General features: G+C 44.6%; 1 protein-coding gene across 1 annotated transcript in view; it reads right to left on the reverse strand.

Moving 5' to 3' along the window:
* Positions 1-3,737: 3,737 nt before the first annotated feature.
* LOC141141343 (fucolectin-like) overlaps positions 3,738-20,796 on the reverse strand; it is a 163,234-nt gene continuing 146,175 nt past the window's right edge. The window contains exon 5 of the mRNA XM_073629011.1: positions 3,738-3,992. Within this exon, the coding sequence (XP_073485112.1) occupies positions 3,842-3,992 (151 nt within the window). The 3' untranslated portion in view covers positions 3,738-3,841. The remainder of the gene's footprint in view (positions 3,993-20,796) is intronic.

A 20,796-nucleotide genomic window follows, 5' to 3' on the forward strand; every position in this document is an offset into this window, starting at 1 on the left:
TTTAATGGACACACTGGCAGCATTTGATGGAACAGTGGCAGCATTTGATGGGCACAATGGCTGCGCTTGATGGGCACAGTGGCTGCAATTAATGGGCACAGTGGCGGCATTTGATAGCACAGTGGCTGCATTTGATGGTACAGTGGCTGCAATTGATGGGCACAGTGGCTGCATTTGATGGGCACAGTGAGGCTGCAATTGATGTTTTTATTTCAGAATTTTTCAGTTTGTTTGCGCCCCCCAAACATTTTGAGCACCAGCCGCCACTGGAGGAGATCAATGGAAGGGGCCGAGATTCCCCTCTGATGTCAGCCAGCCAGCAGAGGGAAGTCATGTGCCCCACAGCGGTGGGGTGGGAAAAGGTATTTAGTCTTGTCATTTAATTAAAAACACACACAAGTAATTAATAACTATATGAATCAGAGGTGATACAAGTATTTTTTGCTGCAAAAGTGGTTCCAATTTATTGGCAGGCAGTGGTTACTGAAACAGGAACTCCTCTGGACATTCTGATTCTTGCAACCTATATGACAAAAATCTGGCCACCGGGCTTCTGAGGCCCAATAAAGGCAGGGGAAAACCAAACCTGTAATGGAATAGAATACTTTTTCCTGTTAACTGTGATCAGTGTGTTAACATTCCTTATGTGATTCCTAGGACAGAGGATGCACTAACATATGACTTCCACTGAAGAGCCAGCAGCTTAAACTTTGCACAGCTCTCAATACCGGCTGTCAGTGACAGGTGGGGTCCCCACTTACCAATGCTATTGGATTCATTCTCAATCATGTGCTTTTCATGTTAGTAATGACATAGATATATATATATACATATATATATATATATATATATATATATATATATATATATATATATACATTGTATACATACAGGATACATTATATAATACATTGCATCTTTCTTTCCTTGCTATAGGAGGAAAATGTAAAAAAAGAAAAGTATATAACAAAAAAAAAGAAAGATTGCTAGATCAAATAGCTTGATTTAGGTTGGGGTTAGTGCTAGGGTCAAGGTAAGAGTCAAAGATCAGGAACAAAGTTCAGGTTAAGTATTAAGGTTAAGTTTCTTATGATATAATTTCTTGAAGCTTCCCGCCCTGATTGCTAGTTATTGATCTATCATATGTATTCTACCATGGAGGCACCAGGAAAACAGAAAAATGTATCCTACTTACCATAATTTTCTTTTCCTGGTGCCTATCCATGGCAGCATACTGAACTCACCCAGTTTGTTCCTAGGATGTACAGAGAATGGGCTGTTGTGTGGGTGTTAACTTTTTGTAGCTATGCACTGGTCCTGTGGGTGGAAGTAGGTGGGGCTACTATCATATTTATGCTGCCATGGATAGGCACCAGGAAAAGAAAATTAGGGTAAGATACAATTTTCTGTTTTGCACTCTTAAAGGTGGTGGAGCACTTGGAGAGGCACTATTCCACTGGTTGTATGTTTCACAGTACCAGTTTGGGACCTTTAATACAATTTCTGTTGGATTTTTAACTAATTATTGGTTTATGCACTATTGCACTTTATTCACCTTTTTATGGTGTATGAAATGTATTTATTTATTTATATTTATTTAATTTTATATGTTTTTATGAATTTGTATACTTTTCTATTTTGTCACAAGGCACAAATGAATTGATTTACTATTTATTTTACTCATATATTCATTTATGTGTTTATTTGTATTCACATTGCACAATAGATTGGTTTACTCTGTATAGTCTATCTTAATAATTTTTTGTTGGCTGGAGTTATGATCACATTTAAAGAGACAGCACATCCATTTGCTTTATAAGGTTTGTATATCTGGTATTCGGGTATTGGGTTGCTGCAGTCTTTGCAGATGAGTGTTTGACACAGAGCACAGGTGGTTGGGCACAATCATGAGTTTAAATAAGGTGATGAGGAGGCAACATATCAGATCACTTTTCAGAGGCATGCCTGCTGCACTTGTGAATGAGCCCTTAGTTTCATTCAGCAGTGGCACCCTTAGTGACACAAAAAGACAAAATTTAGTTGCCACTCAGGTAGAGAGGTAAAGTCCAACTAGACCGCTGGGAGTGCAGACAAGGACATGGAGCTTGTCCTAGCTCCAAGCTGCAGCATTGTCAAAAGAAAAGATCTATAATTCGCACATCATGAAACAGACCCATGTGCATGAAGTGAGATGAATAGCAGCCTCAGCCTCAGACTTCTGCCAGGCCATGCCCCAACGTCTTTAGCTCCACCCCCTATGTTTAACCATGATTAAGCTCCAAGGGGCAGAGCAAAACATGTTTGGGGCATGGCCTGGCTGGAGTCCGGGGCTGAGGCTGACATTCATCTCACTTCATGCACATGGGTCTGCTTCATGATGTGCGACTTATGGATCTTTTCCTTTGACATTGCAGTGGAACCCTTAGGGCTCATTCACATGTAAATTTGGGGAGTGGTAAAACCCTGCAGTTGAGTTGTGGTTTTACCACCTCCAATCCCTACCCACCTTTAGCTGCTAAGGCAGCAGCCAAAGGTGTTCAAATGCAGCAACAGGAATTAAGCCCCCTGTTACTTTTTGATGGGTGCTACTGCCTGCCAATCATGACCCACTCAAGTAAATGAGGCCACTCTGCAAGTGCCCTGCAACTGCATGCTTCTGCGGGGTCCAAGGGTTTAACGCAAGTTGTGAGAAAGCAATACAAAGTGGTCTCATTCACTTGAATGGGTCATGCTTGGCAGGTGCTACACCCACAAACTATGACAGGGCATACAACTCCTGCTACTGCGACTGCAACATGTGTACACCCCTGGCCACTGTAGCTAAAGTAGGTGTGGTTGGGCGATAACACTTCCTAACTATGGGTTTTTATCACCCCCCAAACTGCAAATGTAAATGAAACCTTTCTGTTCAGTGCATCTGCAACTTTCCTGGGTTAGCTGCACTTTGCTATAGACTTTCCATTATATTCTACAGGTGTGGCGCACTTTCTGAAAGCACACCAAAACTCCTACATTCAGAAAGTGCACCAAACCTGCAGGATATAATAGAAAACTATGGCTAAGCACAGCAAACGCGCAGGGAAGCTGCAGGTACACTGCACTGCACCCGCGGTGTCGGTAAACTGCAACACACGAGTGTGAAAGCAGCCCTATACTATTATGTCCAGTGTATTGTTTCACACTGACCTAAAGATTTCTTCTTTCCTGCTGCTGGCACCACTCTGGAGAACACTAGCCGGGATGAGATATGAAGTGCATTTGGTATCACTCTGCCTGGGGCAGGAGCCAGCACTACAGAGGAGGCATTGGCTTATGCAGCTCTTGCTCCCTACTACACCTTCAAATTTACAAGTGGCCCCTCTACATTTCACTCTGTTTGATGCTCTTGGATGGTGGGTCAGCAAGCCCAGACCGCGATCTACCAGTCATCTGTCTGTGATCTGTTGGTAGACCGTGATCTACAGGTTGCTGACCCCCGATATATGTTATGGTTCTCTTTTGTCATTGGTAATGAGAGCAACAAGGTTGGGATCTGGAATATTAATTCCCCCTACCTCCCTGTTGGTAATAACCCACCACTATTTTAAATTTTACTTATTCAGATCAGATCCCTAAACATTTTCAATGCATTTCATCCTTTTTAATATACTCCCTGCACACATACCATGTCTCCTCTGTATACTGGAACACAGAAAATTCTGATAACACATTTGACAACACACACATAATGCTGAACATTGTTTATTAAGCAGTGTTTGATTATTCAGATTATTGGCACATAAGGCAATCCATTATAACATTAATTATTGTATTAAACTGTTGCTCTTTTTAAGTGGTCCTTTCAGTCACTGTCATTGGTCCAGACTTCAACTTCGCATAAATGAAGACATTCAGTCTTTCCACGTATAATTATATTGACGTATCTGCCAGCCATGCCATGACAGTAGAAGGTCTGTGTTGCTCCATCTGGGATAGAGGTAATCACTGAACACCTGTTAAGTTAAATTCTTAATATCAATGATAACAGTCACAGTAATATGCCTTTATTTATTTATTTTTTTTAAAAAGCAGCATGATAATATGTAAAGCAGAATAACTCAATTAAAGATAAAATAGAAAAGCAGGTTTTCCTGCAAAGCTTCAAAGATATCCAATCTACAATCTGCAAAGATCTCCAAATCTGCCGTTTTCCCCCACAGTACCGTACTTCTTTTTGACCACTAAATGTCTTTTTTCAGGTTAAGTGACCGTCATTATCATAATCCCACCTCCACTGAGCCCAGACTGCCATAGACACGTCCCCTGGGGCAGCCTCATCATTAAGCCTACACTCAGAGTATTACAGCATTAAGGACCGCTCCCCGCTGCTGCTAAAGAAGGAAAAGTATAAGGGCCCTTAATATCATTGGATAGGTCAGAAGCTCACTGGAAAAAAATGCATATATAAACACATACATATCCAAAACAGCTTTGATTGTTTTGGATTCGTATATATATTTTTAAGTGGGCGAGCACCAGGACATTTACCTCAGCAGTGGCTACCCTTAATTTTTTCTTGTTTCATTGTGCCTCAACAAGCTGACTGTTGTGATTTTTGAGAGCCCCAAGGCATTTGGTCCAGGTAGTATGTTTGTATGAATCCTATGTATATAGACATCTACTTTAATCAAAATTCAAAACAAAAAAGGCATCAGCCACCATCCCCTCAACTTCATTCTCAATTCATTTGTCAGCTCAGGATTTTTTTTTCATCTGGAGTTATTATTGAAATTATCAAGGATCTGCTCCACTGGACAAGATGATTAATGAATGTTGTGGAAAATTTTATGAATGTATGTTGTCAGATGCCCCCCAGTGTCAGTTTTGCAATACTCTCATGTGAGGGTATTCACACATACAGATGCTGGTGGAAGACCATTGGACGCGGAAACCTTCCCGTGGACACGGCAGATCTGTTGCTCTTTTAGGGATGTTAGATTATGCATTCATCAGGAGTGGGGATGAGCCGAACACCCCCCTGTTCGGTTCGCACCAGAACATGCGAACAGGAAAAAAGTTCGCTCGAACACGCAAACACCGTTAAAGTCTATGGGACACGAACATGAATAATCAAAAGTGCTAATTTTAAAAGCTTATATGCAAGTTATTGTCATAAAAAGTGTTTGGGGACCTGGGTCCTGCCCCAGGGGACATGGATCAATGCAAAAAAAAGTTTTAAAAATGGCTGTTTTTTCAGGAGCAGTGATTTTAATAATGCCTAAAGTCAAACAATAAAAGTGTAATATCCCTTTAAATTTTGTAGCTGGGGGGTGTCTATAGTATGCCTGTAAAGGGGCGCATGTTTCCCGTGTTTAAAACAGTCTGACAGCAAAATGACATTTCGAAAGAAAAAAACCCATTTAAAACTACCCGCGGCTATTGCATTGCCGACAATACACATAGAAGTTCATTGATAAAAACGGCATGGGAATTCCCCACAGGGAAACCCCGAACCTAAAAAAAAAAAATGACGCGGGAGTCCCCCTAAATTCCATACCAGGCCCTTCAGGTCTGGTATGGATATTAAGGGGAACCCAGGCCAAAATTAAAAAAAAAATGACGTGGGAGTCCCCCTAAATTCCATACCAGGCCCTTCAGGTCTGGTATGGATATTAAGGGGAACCCAGGCCAAAATTAAAAAAAAAATGACGTGGGGTTCCCCCTAAATTCCATACCAGACCTGGATTTTAAGGGGAACCCCGCGCCAAAAAAAAAAAAAATGGCATGGGGTCCCCCCAAAAGTCAATACCAGACCCTTATCCAAGCACGCAAACTGGCAGGCCACAGAAAAAGAGGGGGGAACGTGAGTGCGGCCCCCACCCCTCCTGAACCGTACCAGGCCACATGCCCTCAACATTGGGAGGGTGCTTTTGTTAAAGGGGGCTTCCAGATTCCGATAAGCCCCCCGCCCACAGACCCCACAACCACCGGCCAGGGTTGTGGGCATGAGGCCCTTGTCCTCATCAACATGGGGACAAGGTGTTTTGGGGGGCTACCCCAAAGCACCCTCCCAATGTTGAGGGCATGTGGCCTGGTACGGTTCAGGAGGGGGGGGCCGCACTCTCGTCCCCCTCTCTTTTCCTGTGGCCTGCCAGGTTGCGTGCTCGGATAAGGGTCTTGTATGGATTTTTGGTGGGATCCCACGCCGTTTTTTTTTGTTTCTTTTTGGCGCGGGGTTCCCCTTAAAATCCATACCAGACCTGAAGGGTCTGGTATGGAATTTAGGGGGAACCCTACGTCATTTTTTTTAAAATTTTGGCCAGGGTTCCCCTTAATATCCATACCAGACCTGAAGGGCCTGGTATGGAATTTAGGGGGACTCCCACGTCATTTTTTTTTTTAATTTTGGTTCGGGGTTTCCCTGTGGGGAATTCCCATGCCGTTTTTATCAATGAACTTCTATGTGTATTGTCGGCAATGCAATAGCCGCGGGTAGTTTTAAATGGGTTTTTTTCCTTCGAAATGTCATTTTGCTGTCAGACTGTTCTAAACACGGGAAACATGCGCCCCTTTACAGGCATACTATAGACACCCCCAGGTACGAAATTAAAAGGAATATTACACTTTTATTGTTTGACTTTAAGCATTATTAAAATCACTGCTCCTGAAGAAACAGCACTTTTTATGACAATAACTTGCATATAAGCCTTTAAAATTAGCACTTTTGATTTCTCCCATAGACTTTTAAAGGGTGTTCTGCGGCATTCGAATTTGCCACGAACACCCCAAATTGTTCGCTGTTCGGCGAACTTGCGAACAGCCAATGTTCGAGTCGAACATGAGTTTGACTCGAACTCGAAGCTCATCCCTAATCAGGAGCTTGGCTACCTCATGGCGACTGCATTAATGACTCCGAGCATACATGTCTGCGTACATGGGAACTATAGCATAACTATATGAAAATTATGGCCCACTGGGCCATGGTATAGTATGGTTTGCATCACTGGTAACAGTGGGAGTGTGCACACGGTAGTGTTCAAAGCCATGTGCTTGCCACATGGTTTTGCACACCACCGACTGCACACATCACTACTGTATTCCTTTTTGAATGTATACATGTCTTTATTTGGTCATGTCCTTATGTGTTCATTTCCTGTGAGGTCACAAGCTTTGTAAGAGGTGTTTGGCTGTTGGAAGCCCAACCCTCGAGTTTTGGGACTTCTTGTTATGCTAATAAAAAGCCAGGAGACTGCTCGGCAGGGGAGTTTGGTGGCAGAGCGATGCTGGAGCTGAGTACGTAAGGATGTGTTGTGTCTGTTTGTGGGTAATGGGGCACACACCAGAGGATGGGCTACGGCAGAGGAAAGACATATGATCAAAAGGTGAGATGCATTTATATCATTAGATGAAATTGTTATTATTAGAAACAGGAGATTTGACCTTGTGCTCTATGTGCAACCAAATTTCGCTGTCATGAAGGATTTACATTGTGGGGCTCTTCATTTTTATTTATTTATTTTTTAAACATAGGACATTTAAAATTTTGTGTTTTGTTTATTTACCATTAACTTTTTTTGTGAATGAATGGGGTGGGGGTATTAAGGTCCTACCTTTTTTTAAGGGGAGTTCAAAATTCTGATAAGCTCACTTGCCTGCAGATCCCTACAATCACTGGTACAGGGTTGTTGGAAAAAAACCTTTGTAGTCATCAATAGGGATGAGCTTCGAGTTCGAGTCGAACCCATGTTCGACGCGAACATCGCATGTTCGACCGTTTGTCGAATTTCGAAAGTTATGGGCCGTTCGTGCCATATTCGAGTGGCACTGCACGGCCCATAATTCACTGTGGCATCGCAGTGCATTGCTGGCTGATGATTGGCCAAGTATGCACTATGACCCGCATGCTTGGCCAATCACAGCGCCGTCTGAACAGAGAGCCGTAATTGGCCAAAGCCAGGGTGGCTTTGGCCAATTATGGCTCAAGGGGTTTAGTACACGCCCCACACTATATAAGGCCGCCTGCATGGCGGCCTTGTGTAGTGTGTTGCGGTGGCGGCGGAGAGATAGACAGGGAGACAGTGTCATTTCATTTAAGTTAGATTAGAGTAGTTTGAGTAGGCAGGCGAGTCAGTTAGCTGCACTTACAGTGTATTGTGTATATATATATGTATCCTAGGTGTTGTATATATATTACACTGTATTCAGTTTAGCTACATCCGTTCCTGTTATTCTCTTAATAATGACAAGCAGGCAGGTGTTTTTACAGTATTTACAGCTACCTGAAGAAAATTGGTGGTGTTCTTCTGATCCTATTAGTATCGCAGGCAGCTGCAGTATTTACAAGTTAGTGTAGTGCGTCCTCTGCACAGTGTGCACCTAAAGCTACCTGAAGTAAATTGGTGGTGTTCTTCTGATCCTATTAGTACCGCAGGCAGCTGCAGTATTTACAAGTTAGTGTAGTGTGTCCTCTGCACAGTGTGCACCTAAAGCTACCTGAAGAAAATTGGTGGTGTTCTTCTGATCCTATTAGTACCGCAGGCAGCTGCAGTATTTACAGTTAGTGTAATGCGTCCTCTGCACAGTGTGCACCTAAAGCTTCCTGAAGAAAATTGGTGGTGTTCTTCTGATCCTATTAGTACCGCAGGCTTAGAACCCCGTGCTTAGAACAGTCCCTGCACAAAATGACATTTTTAAAGGAATAAAGGAATAAAAGTCACTTAAAATTGCTTACGGCTTTAATGTAATGTCCAGTCCCAGTAATATGGATGAAAATTAGTGAGACAAATGGCATAGGTACCCCCCGCAGGCCATTACCAGGCCCTTTGGGTCTTGTAAGGATATTAAGGGAAACCCCGCACCCAAATTAAAAAAAGGAAAGGCGTGGGGCCCCAGGCCCTCTGAACAGCGATATACAGGTGGTGCAAACAAGACAGGGACTGTAGGTTTGTAGTTAAGTAGAATCTGTTTGTAATTTTGAACTGGTACATTTTTAAAGTGTAGCTCCAGCCAAAAAATCTATTTTTAAGCTTCTTGGAAAACATAGGGAAAGGATATCACCCCTGTGACATTTGTTTTGCTGTCTGTGCACCTCTTCAGAAGATTTTACCTCACTTTCTGTCCCAATGACAAATGTTTTTTGACAATTTGGGGTTTTTAGTGAAACAAGGATTGGTGATAAAGCATCAGTGGAAAGGAGACATGTTTTTCCCATATTAACTCTTACAGGAGAGAATTTCCCTTCCTAGGGGTAGATTTCATCTCACTTCCCGGTGTCTCCTTCCGTTTGCAAGTAGGAGTCATTTGTAAGTTGGATGTTTGAAAGTAGGGGCCTGCCCTATATACTCTGCAGAAATTGGGGCCTTAGGTGTTGGTGTTGCCACAACACTGTATGCCCTCACAGTTACTCTTGGTGGGCGCAAGGAACGGGCTCTGCTGTGAAATATTAGTTTAAGAATTGTAATTACATGCCCCTGTTGAACAGGGTCAGAAAAATTGGGCCTTTGGTGGTGGTGGCGCTGGTGCCACAACACTGTAAGTCCTCATAGTTACTCTTGGTGGGTGCAGAAACAGGCCCTGCTGTGAAATATTAGATCAAGAATTGTAATTACATGTCCCTGTTGAACAGGGGCAGAAAAATTGGGCCTTAGCCACTGGTGCCACAACACTGCAACCCCTCACAGATACTCTAGTTGGAGTGCAGGAATGAGCCCTCCTGTAAAATATTGCATCAAAAATTGTAATCACACGCCCGTGCTAAACAGGGGCTGAAAAATTGGGCCTTAGGCACTGGTGCTGGTGCCACAACACTGCAACCCCTCACAGATACTCTAGTTGGAGCGCAGGAACAAACCCTGCTGCAAAGTATTGCATCAAAAATTTAATTACACACCCCTGTTAAACAGGGGCTGAATAATTGGGCCTTAGGCACTGGTGCTGGTGCCACAACACTGCAACCCCTCACAAATACTCTAGTTGAGTGCAGCAACGAACCCTCCTTGCACAATATTGCATCAAAAATTGTAATTACACGCCCCTGTTAAACAGGGGCTGAAAAATTGGGCCTTAGCCACTGGTGGCGCCCAGAACCAAAAATATGCTTACAAGCTATCAGCATGATCATTGAGGAGGAAGATGATAGTCACTCAGCATAAGCAGTCTTGAAGGGATCTGACATTTCCAAAAAAATTATTCGGTTACATCAGCATCAGGTGCTTGGTAGCTGGTGGTGATCCAAGACTGATTCATTTTTATGAAGGTCAGTCGATCGACCGAGTCGGTGGACAGGCGCACCCTGTGATCGATTACAAAACCTCCAGCAGCACTGAATGTGCGTTCTGAAAGAAAGCTGGATGCAGGACAGGCCAGTAGCTCAGTTGCATACTGTGCAAGCTCTGGCCAGTGATCCATCCTCAAGACTAGAAATGAGCTTCGAGTTCGCCAAACAGCAAACAATTTGGGGTGTTCACAGCAAATTAGAAAGCCGCGGAACACCATTTAAAAGTCTATGGGAGAAATAAAAAGTGCTAATTTTAAAGGCTTATATGCATGGTATTGTCATAAAAAGTGTTTGGGGACCTGGGTCCTGCCCCACGGGACATGGATCAATGCAAAAAAAGTTTTAAAAATTGCCTTTTTTTTGGGAGCAGTGATTTTAATAATGCTTAAAGTAGAACAATAAAAGTGTAATATTACTTTAAATTTTGTACCTGGGGGGTATCTATAGTATGCCTGTAAAGAGGCGCATGTTTCCCGTGTTTAGAACAGTCTGACAGCAAAATGACATTTCAAAGGAAAAAAGTCATTTATAACTACTCGCAGCTATTAATGACTTGCCGGTCTGACAATACACATAAAAGTTAATTGATAAAAACGGCATGGGAATTCCCCACAGGGGAACCCTGAACCAAACTTCAGGGTTCTGGCCCTTCAGGTCTGGTATGGATTTTAAGGGGAACCCCGCTCCAAAATTAAAAAAAAAATGGCATGGGGCCCCCCAAAAATCCATACCAGACCCTTATCCGAGCACGCAACCTGGCAAGCCGCAGGAAAAGAGGGGGGATGAGAGAGCGCCCCCCCTCCTGAACCGTACCAGGCCACAGGCTCTCAACACTGGGAGGGTGCTTTGGTGTAGCCCCCCAAAACACCTTGTTCCATGTTGATGGGGACAAGGGCCTCATCCCCACACCCCTTGCCCGGTGGTTGTGGGGGTCTGCGGGCGGGGAGCTTATCGGAATCTGGAAGCCCCCTTTAACAAGGGGACCCCCAGATCCCGACCCTCCCCCCTGTGTGAAATGGTAAGGGTACCATTTCACAAAAAAACTGTCAAAAATGTTAAAAATGACAAGAGACAGTTTTTGACATTTACTTTATTTAAATGCTTCTTCTTTCTTCTATCTTCTATCTTCTTTCTTCTATCTTCTATCTTCCTTTGGTTTCTTCCTCCATCTTCTTCTTCTGGTTCTTCTGGTTCTTCCTCCGGTGTTCTCATCCGGCATCTTCCGCAGCATCTTCTTCCCTTCTTCTCCTTGGGCCGCTCCACATCCATGATGGCATGGAGGGAGGCTCTTGCTGTGTGACGCTTCACCTGATACGTAACCCCGCCCCCTTCTGACGTCACGGGGAATGCCACAGGGAAGTCCCCATCAAGTTCCCGTGCGTTAGAGGGGGCGCGATCACCGGGTGCCCCCCCTGTTATTTAAGAACCGTCAGAAGAGGAGAAGCATAACACAGCGGGATAAGAAAAGGCAGGCAGCTACAGTATTTACAGTTAGTGTACTGTGTCCTCTGCACAGTGTGCACCTAAAGCTACCTGAAGAAAATTGGTGGTGTTCTTCTGATTCTATTAGTACCACAGGCAGGCAGCTGCAGTATTTACAGTTAGTGTACTGCGTCCTCTGCACAGTGTGCACTTAAAGCTACCTGAAGACAATTGCTGTTGTTCTGATCCTGTTAATACCACAGGCAGGCAGCTACAGTATTTACAGTTAGTGTACTGCATCCTCTGCACAGTGTGCACCTTAAGCTACCTGAAGATAATTGCTGGTGTTCTCATACTAATAATAATACAGGCAGGCAGTTGATTCTGCTAGCTGCAGTATCAGTAAATTTATACATCCCAGCTTTGTGCAGCTACATCTCACTGCAGGCCATTAGTATGTCTGGAAGGCTAACAAGGAGAGGCAGACAGTCACAAGCCAATAAAAGAGGGCAAGCAGGCTCTGTGTCTAGAGGCAACAGTGCTGGTCGTGGAGACGGTGCATCCTCATCAGCACATGGCCGTGTGACACGCTTGTCCTGTTTTTCTGCAGCTGGCCATGTTGCGGAAGACTTGGTAGAGTGGATGACCAAGCCATTCTCATCATCCACATCCTTTTTTAACCCAAGCTCAGGGTACTTTGTCTGGCAAAGCAACTGCCAATGCGGCCTCTTTCCTCAGCTCAATGGCATCAGTCATTCCTTCCCTAGCCCTACCCTGTCCTCCTGAGGAGTCCCCCAAACTGTTTGACCACAGTGTTGGGTACATGCTCCAGGAGGATACCCAGCGTTTTGAAGGCTCTGATGATGGTACCCAGCTAGAGGAAGGCAATAACCTGAGCCCAGAGAGAGGGGGTGCCCAAGAAGGACAGCAATCTGGCAGTCATGTTCCCTCAGCTGCAGCATACTGCCAGCTTTGCTCCAGTGATGAGGAGGGAGGGGAAGATGAGGTCACTGATTTTACGTGGGTGCCTGATAGGAGGGAGGAGGAGGAGGCACATCTCCAACGAGGTAGGATGCCCTCCAGGGGCCACTTTAAGGGCAGCACACCAACTGCATCACACCGCAGAGCTCTGCATGTGCAGGGCGCGTTGTCTCTGCGCGTTATTCCAAAAGTTCTTTGGTGTGGGCCTTTTTTGAGACGAGTGCATCAGATTGCCCTGCTGCTATTTGCAACATATGTCTCAAGCGTATCTCGCGTGGCCAAAATATCACCCGCTTGGGCACCACATGCTTGACCAGACATATGTCCACCTGTCATGCAGACCTCTCCTTGCTCCTCATCAGCTGGGATCTCCAACCCCACTATACCTTCAGTCCTCTCTGAAACCTGCACTGAGAGGAATGAGGGTGTAGAATTAGATGTGTCACAGCCAAGTACTTGCGGACAATCTGCTATCACTACACCGACATCAGATTGTACCAGGCAAATTTCCCTGCACCAGCTGCTGCACCGCAGAAAGAAGTTCGCTCCCAGCCATCCACATGCCCAGCGGTTGAATGCTAGTTTGGCTAAATTGCTAGCATTTCAACTGCTGCCTTTTCAGTTGGTAGACTCTGTCCCCTTCCGTGAGTTTGTGGAATGTGTGGTTCCTCAGTGGCAGGTTCCCAAACGCCACTTTTTCTCATGGAAGACAATGTCTTGGCCTCGCTGAACAGGGCGGTCAGCGGTAAGGTGCATATTACCGCTGACTCATGGTCCAGCAGGCATGGATAGGGACATTACCTATCTTTCACCATGTACTGGGTGATTCTTCTGGCATACCAATAAGATCTTGCGAGCCACAGATGGGTTAATGCCTCTAAAGTAAGTCTCTGGTGACAACAAGCTGCAAACACTAATCACGTTTCATACCCGTGTAAATTAAAATTAAATAAAATAAATGCGTTTGCGCTAGAAAATTTATAATAAAAATAAAAATCAGTATATAGAAAAAATATGTAAATGTCAAATTTTTTTTTACCTAGAACAATAATTTATATTTCCAATCTGTGATAAATTATTTAGTGATACAATAAAGTGCAACGTGCATAAAGTATTAGAAATCCAAGTGCAAACTCAGGTTTGAAAGAGTATTCACTCTCTCAATAAAGTGATAAATAAAGTTCATAAACGTTCATAAATGATAAATGCAAAGTGTACAAATACAGTGTCCATCAACAGTGATATCCATCATGCTCATCCAAGAAGTGTAAAATATATAACATGCTTCAGTGCTCTCCGGTGACCCCCAAAAGCCTATGTGCTCACCTCAGAGCGTGTGACACAGTACCCAAACTATGTCAAAACACGCTTGGGAGCCACTCCTGGGCTCTAACGATATGCAGGTGTTGACTTCCAACTTGCTCAATTAATAGCGTTCCGAATCATAAATAAAAGAGAAGAAGCTCCATAGTATAATACTGTAAAGGAATTTATTCTAAAGATAAACACTCCCTTCCTAGGGGTACTCACATTGTGTGGGTGCGTGAGTGCACCATCCTATTCAGGGCTTTGTATATGAGAAACAGATCGCTGGTATGGCGTGCGGTATGGTGTACTCATCTCGCCTCTTCCTCCGTGCTGACAGCTCCATCCTGGCCCCTCCCCTTCATGTGTTCGGCACAGGGATCACGTGCCTTCATCAGGGGGTTCCTGAATGACTCAGTCTTGGATCACCAGCTACCAAGCACCTGTTGCTGATGTAACCGATTGATTTTTTTTTAAATGTGATATCCCTTCAAGACTGCCTATGCTGATGGTGAGTGAGTATCCTGTTATGCTGAGTCACAATCCTCTTCCTCCTCAATTTTCATGCTGATAGCTTGTAAGAACATTTTTGGTTCTGGGCACCGCCACCAGTGGCCAAGGCCCAATTTTTGTGCCCCTGTTTAACAGGGGCGTGTAATTACAATTTTTGATGCAATACTTTCCAGCAGGGCTCATTCCTGCGCTCCAACTATAGTATCTGTGAAGGGTTGCAGTGTTGTGGCACCAGCACCAGTGCCCAGGCCCAATTTTTCAGCTCCTGTTTAACAGAGGCATATAATTACAATTTTTGATGCAATACTTTGCAGCAGGGCTCATTCCTGCGCTCCAACTATTGCATTTGTGAGGGGTTGCAGTGTTGTGGCACCAGTGCCTAAGGCCCAATTTTTCTGCCCCTGTTCAACAATGGCATGTAATTACAATTCTTGATATAATATTTCACAGCACGGCCCGTTACTGCGCCCACCAAGAATAACTGTGAGGGCTTACAGTGTTGTGGCAACACCAACACCTAAGGCCCCAATTTCTGCACAGTATTTAGGGCAGGCCCCTACTTTCAAACATCCAACTTACAAACGACTCCTACTTGCAAACGGAAGGAGACAACAGGAAGTGAGATGAAATCTACCCCTAGGAAGGGAAATTCTCTCCTGTAAGAGTTAATATGGGAAAAACGTGTCTCCTCTTCACTGATGTTTGTCACCAATCCTTATTTCACTAAAAACCCCAAATTTTTAAAAAACATTTGTCATTGGGACAGAAAGTGAGGTGAAATCTAAAGAGGTGCACAGACAGCAAAACAAATGTTACAGGGGTGATAACCCTTCCCTATGTTTTTCAAAAAGCTTAAAAATAGATTTTTTGTCTGGAGCTACACTTTAAAAATGTACCAGTTCAAAATTACAAACAGATTCTACTTAACAACAAACCTACAGTCCCTGTTTTGTTTGCACCGCCTGTATCTTGTTGTTCAGAGTATATATGGCCTGGGGCCCCAAGCCTTTCCTTTCTTTAATTTGGATGTGGGGTTCCCCTTAATATCCATACAAGACCCAAAGGGCCTGGTAATGGACTGGGGGGTGGGGGGTACCCATGCCGTTTGTCTCACTGATTTTCATCCATTTTGCCGGGACCCGACATTACATTAATGCTGCAAGCAGTTTTAAATGACTTTTATTCCTTTAAAAATGTCATTTTGTGCAGGGACTGTTCTAAGCATGTGAAACACGGGCCACTTTACAGGCATACTATAGACACCCCCCAGGTCATTAAAATCACTGCTCCCAAAAAAAATGACATTTTTAAAATTGTTTTTGCATTGATACATGTCCCCTGGGGCAAGACCTGGGTCCCCAAACCCTTTTTAGGACAATAACTTGCATATTAGCCTTTAAAATAAGCACTTTTGATTTTGAACGTTCGAGTCCCATAGACTTTAATGGGGTTTTAACATTCGCGCAAACTTTCGGTCTGTTCTTAGGTTCTGGTGCGAACCAAACCCGGGGGGGTGTTCGGCTCATCCCTAGTCATCAACATGAAATGTGATGTGTTTGGCAGGGTGGTCCACCTGTCAATGTACCCTCCCCTTGTAGAGGGCATGGTTCAGGAAGGAGGAGCACAATAATGCTTACTTTTTCCTTTTTTGTGGACCTTAAGGGTTTGGTATGAATTTGTGAAGGCTTCCACACGTTTTCATTTTTTTTTTGTATGGGGTTCTGTGACAGACCCAACCAGAAGAGGGGCTTTTGGAGAGGACTAGGGGCAAGCCTAATGTGGAGTTCCAGGGAGCCAGGACAGTCAGCCCGTCTCCCCAGCGACAAGCTGATGTAGTGAAACTCCTACTCCCAGTTGAAGCACTGGCAACAGGGCAGAGCGTCGCTGGCCTCTGCCTAGCACCTATAGTTCTCCATGGTTTCAGGGTCCATGACCTCTGTCCCAAACCTACTGATGACAACTATTCCCTGCGGCCCAGAATTGAGATCATGTAGACCATCAGTGTGGGTTCACTCTGCCCGACTAATGAATGTCCAGACAGGGTGGAGGTCTGGGAACTTGTTAGTTCACTTTTGATGGGGAGAGAAATGTGACTGACCCAACCAGGACAGGGGCTTTTGGAGAGGACTAGGGGAAAGCCTCCTACCCACTGACTATGGGTCCTGGCATTTGAGGGAGCTACAAGAATTCAGGAAGAGGTTCTGTTATATAATGAAAAAATACATTATTACATTTAACAGTCAAGGAACCCATGATGGTCTCTGGCAACTTGAAATTCAGTGAACAGATGTACGTGAAAAGAAAGAGGGTTAATGAGATTTGGACAACCCTGGGTCTTCTTGAATGCTGCTGCTGGATAGTCAGAGGTGGGGTGAGATGACTGTTTGTTATGTGTTTATTGTTAAAGTGATTGAAAACTCTGTTTTTCTTTAAAAGTAGCAAACATGTTATACTGTTCTGTTGCATTAGATTTGAACAGAGCAGCCCCTCCCTTCTGTTCAGTTCCCTCACAGCAAGCAGCTTGCTATGGGGGCACCCAAGCCGAGTCACAGCTCCCTGTGTCCATTCAGACATGGAGCCCTGACTCAGCCCCACCCCCTCTCTCGCAGCAGTCAATGACGCCGCTGCTTTGTCTCAGCCCATCAGGAGGGAGAATCTCGGATGGCTGAGACACTCGTGGACATCACTGCACGGAGAGGGTCCTCAGGTAAGTGTTAGGGGGGCTGAGGGGGGCTGCTGTACACAGGAGGCTTTTTATCTTAATGCATAGAATACAAAAAACCTTCTGCCTTTACAACCCCTTTAAACTAGATCTCACCCATTGTTAATTGTGTTACATAGTTACATAGTAGGTGAGGTTGAAAAAAGACACACGTCCATCAAGTCCAAACCTATGTGTGTGATTATGTGTCAGTATTACCTTACATATTCCTGTATGTTACGGTCATTCAGGTGATTATCTAATAGTTTCTTGAAGCTATCAACGCTCCCCGCTGAGACCACCGCCTGTGGAAGGGAATTTCACATCCTTACTGCTCTTACAGTAAAGAACCCTCTACGTAGTTTAAGGTTAAACCTTTTTTCTTCTAATTGTAATGAGTGGCCCCGAGTCTTATTAAACCCTCTTCTGCGAAAAAGTTTTATCCCTATTGTGGGGTCACCAGTACAGTATTTGTAAATTGAAATCATATCCCCTCTCAAGCGTCTCTTCTCCAGAGAGAATAAGTTCAACGCTCGCAACCTTTCCTCATAACTAAGATCCTCCAGACCCTTTATTAGCTTTGTTGCCCTTCTTTGTACTCGCTCCATTTCCAGTACATCCTTCCTGAGGACTGGTGCCCAGAACTGGACAGCATACTCCAGGTGCGGCCGGACCAGAGTCTTGTAGAGATCGTTTTATCTCTGGAGTTGATCCCCCTTTTAATACATGCCAATATTCTGTTTGCCTTATTAGCAGCAGCTTGGCATTGCATGCCATTGCTGAGCCTATCATCTACTAGGACCCCCAGGTCCTTTTCCATCCTAGATTCCCCCAGAGGTTCTCTCCCCAGTGTATAGATTGCATTCATATTTTTGCCACCCAAATGCATTATTTTACATTTTTCTACATTGAACCTCATTTGCCATGTAGTCGCCCACCCCATTAATTTGTTCAGGTCTTTTTGCAAGGTTTCCACATCCTGCGGAGAAGTTATTGCCCTACTTAGCTTAGTATCGTCTGCAAATACAGAGATTGAACTGTTTATCCCATCCTCCAGATCGTTTATAAACAAATTAAATAGGATTGGTCCCAGCACAGAACCCTGGGGAACCCCACTACCCACCCCTGACCATTCTGAGTACTCCCCATTTATCACCACCCTCTGAACACGCGCTTGTAGCCAGTTTTCAATCCAGGTACTTACCCTATGGTCCATGCCAACGGACCCTATTTTGTACAGTAAACGTTTATGGGGAACTGTGTCAAATGCTTTTGCAAAATCCAGATACACCACGTCTACGGGCCTTCCTTTATCTAGATGGCAACTCACCTCCTCATAGAAGGTTAATAGATTGTTAATCGAGTCACCTATTGTTTCTGTCTGTCAATTAACTTTGCTAACTCTTGGAGATATCTCTAAAGAGATTAGCCTTCTGTGAGCTCTACATTGTTATCTAAACCATTGTATGATGTTTTGGGTAAATATTTGGTTGTATTGGTTTTATTGTTCATGTGATGACTGACCTACATTTCAACTGTATAAAAGACAATAATTCTGTGTACGATGCTTGGGGTAAAAAGGGCTGGTATTAGCTCTCGGTCTGCTCGAAAAGATTTGAAGGGCAGAATATACCGTTTGGTGGAAGGAAGTACCTAAGTGGGTACCAAGTGGTTCCGTCACATTTGGTGGCAGTGGTGGGATGCTTCCAAACCACCACCGGGATCTGGGGTCCGGTTAGCAGAAGAGGAGAGGTACAGATATCAGCCACCATGGAAGAGGAATTCCTAAGGAGAGTGCAAGAGATGCAGATGAAGCACAAAGGACCAGTGCCAATGCAGGTCCTGCTGGGATGGTATAACTGTGCCCGCTGGTAACTCTGGAAGGAATAGCTGGACAGAGAGTAGAGCTGCCAGGGAAAAATTCTCTGCCATCAAGGAAAGGTACTGGTCACAGTATAAATTGCAGGTGCTGTTTTTGGGAGAACAACTGCACAAGCAATGGACAGCTGAATTAAGTCGGCCGGCCAGGGCAGAGATGTGGCTGGATGAGAGCTACAGGGCCCTCCTGTAGCCCTGTAGCCCAAGGATGCCTTTGGACAGCCAAACAGAAGGCTTTGGCTTCGGAAGCCTGGGGCTGTAATATGGGAAGCTGTCAGGGGACCCTGGTGACTTTGGGAGTGATCTGGAATGGCAGTTAGAGGAATTCATGGAATACAGAGAATAGATGCTGATAATCTCAGAAGTGCTCCGGGCACTGGAAGATTTGGAGTTTCTAGTCATTCAGGAATGGGAGCTGGAGATCACCTACAGATGACTGCTAGACTCTTCTCAGCAGCAGGGCTTAGCTTCCTTTACCTGGGACTAGCGGGAAGTTCCAGTCAACAGCTCTGAAATCATGGCTAAAGTATCGGCAATGGGGCAGAGTAACAGTGTGCTTTGCCCACCTCCAGCTATGGAAGCGGAGCTCTTATGGCAGATGTAAAAAATGTTCACTCACCATGACAAACCTGTTTCTGCACAGGATGAGCTTGGGTGCAGGAATACGTTTGTCCAGCAGCCGGGTGAGGGTATTGGAGATGGAGCAGCTGGCTCATCTCCCCAGTGACAGGTCATGGAGTGAGAGGAGATAGTGAACCTCTATCCCCAGCCACCAGCCTCAGAGACTGGGGATTTAATAAACTTTTCTACTGAGGAGTAACAATCCAGTGATCCTCCAACACAGGAGCTGGCACCAAGGCAGAGTGCCGCTGACCTCTGCCTGCAACAACTGGTGACCCTGGAGGATTTGTGCAAGGCCAATGACTTTTCATATTACAACAGTCAGCCAGGTTGGAGGAAACTGTCTTCCCTCCCAGCAAGGATCTGTGCACCTGGGAGACAGTACAAGAGAATATCGTCATAACTGGCTCATCTCCCCAACGACAGATACATAGTTCAGGAGAGAAGGTGGACATTCTTCCTCCCCAGCGGAAGCCCCCCTCCCTCCCCAATAGTTAGTCGAAGCGGATGATGTGGGGTCCCCAGCAGAAGCGCTGACAACAGGGCAGAGTGCTACCAACCTCTGCCCAGCACCGGCAACAACTGCGGAGCTCCAGGGAGACAGGGCAGTTGGCCCCTCTCTCCAGCAACAAGCTGATGTAGTGGAGCTCCTACTCAAAGCTGAAGCACTGGCAACAGTATAATCTTCCCAAGTAAATAGTGCATGTGTACATTTATACATGCATGTGAAAAAAGTATACATAAACTTCTGTGTTCCTTTATATATCAAAAAAAGTCCAAAACATGTGTCTTCAGTGTGCTTATTTGTCTCATATCACCATGTTTCTGCTGCCAATATAATATATCCCAACCGTGTCAATCTTTATCACCAGTGCAGTGTCCATCCACACAAGCCGCTTTCCTATATGTTTGACTGTATAGTAAGGTCTAAATGTGCCTGACCCTTTAAATTGGGCTGCTGCTGCAAGTAATCTGCTGCTTATTTACACCAGATGTATCAATCTTCTGTAAAATGTATGCCACCAAACCTCCTCCAGCAATCTAACTACAGCGCACCAAAACCTGTGCATATAGGGTTATAGCCACTTTAATACATGAATTTCCCCCTTAAGTTAAAGCA

The sequence above is a fragment of the Aquarana catesbeiana genome, linkage group LG04, assembly GCF_042186555.1.
Source record: "Aquarana catesbeiana isolate 2022-GZ linkage group LG04, ASM4218655v1, whole genome shotgun sequence".
In the NCBI taxonomy this organism is placed as follows: Eukaryota; Metazoa; Chordata; class Amphibia; order Anura; family Ranidae; genus Aquarana; species Aquarana catesbeiana.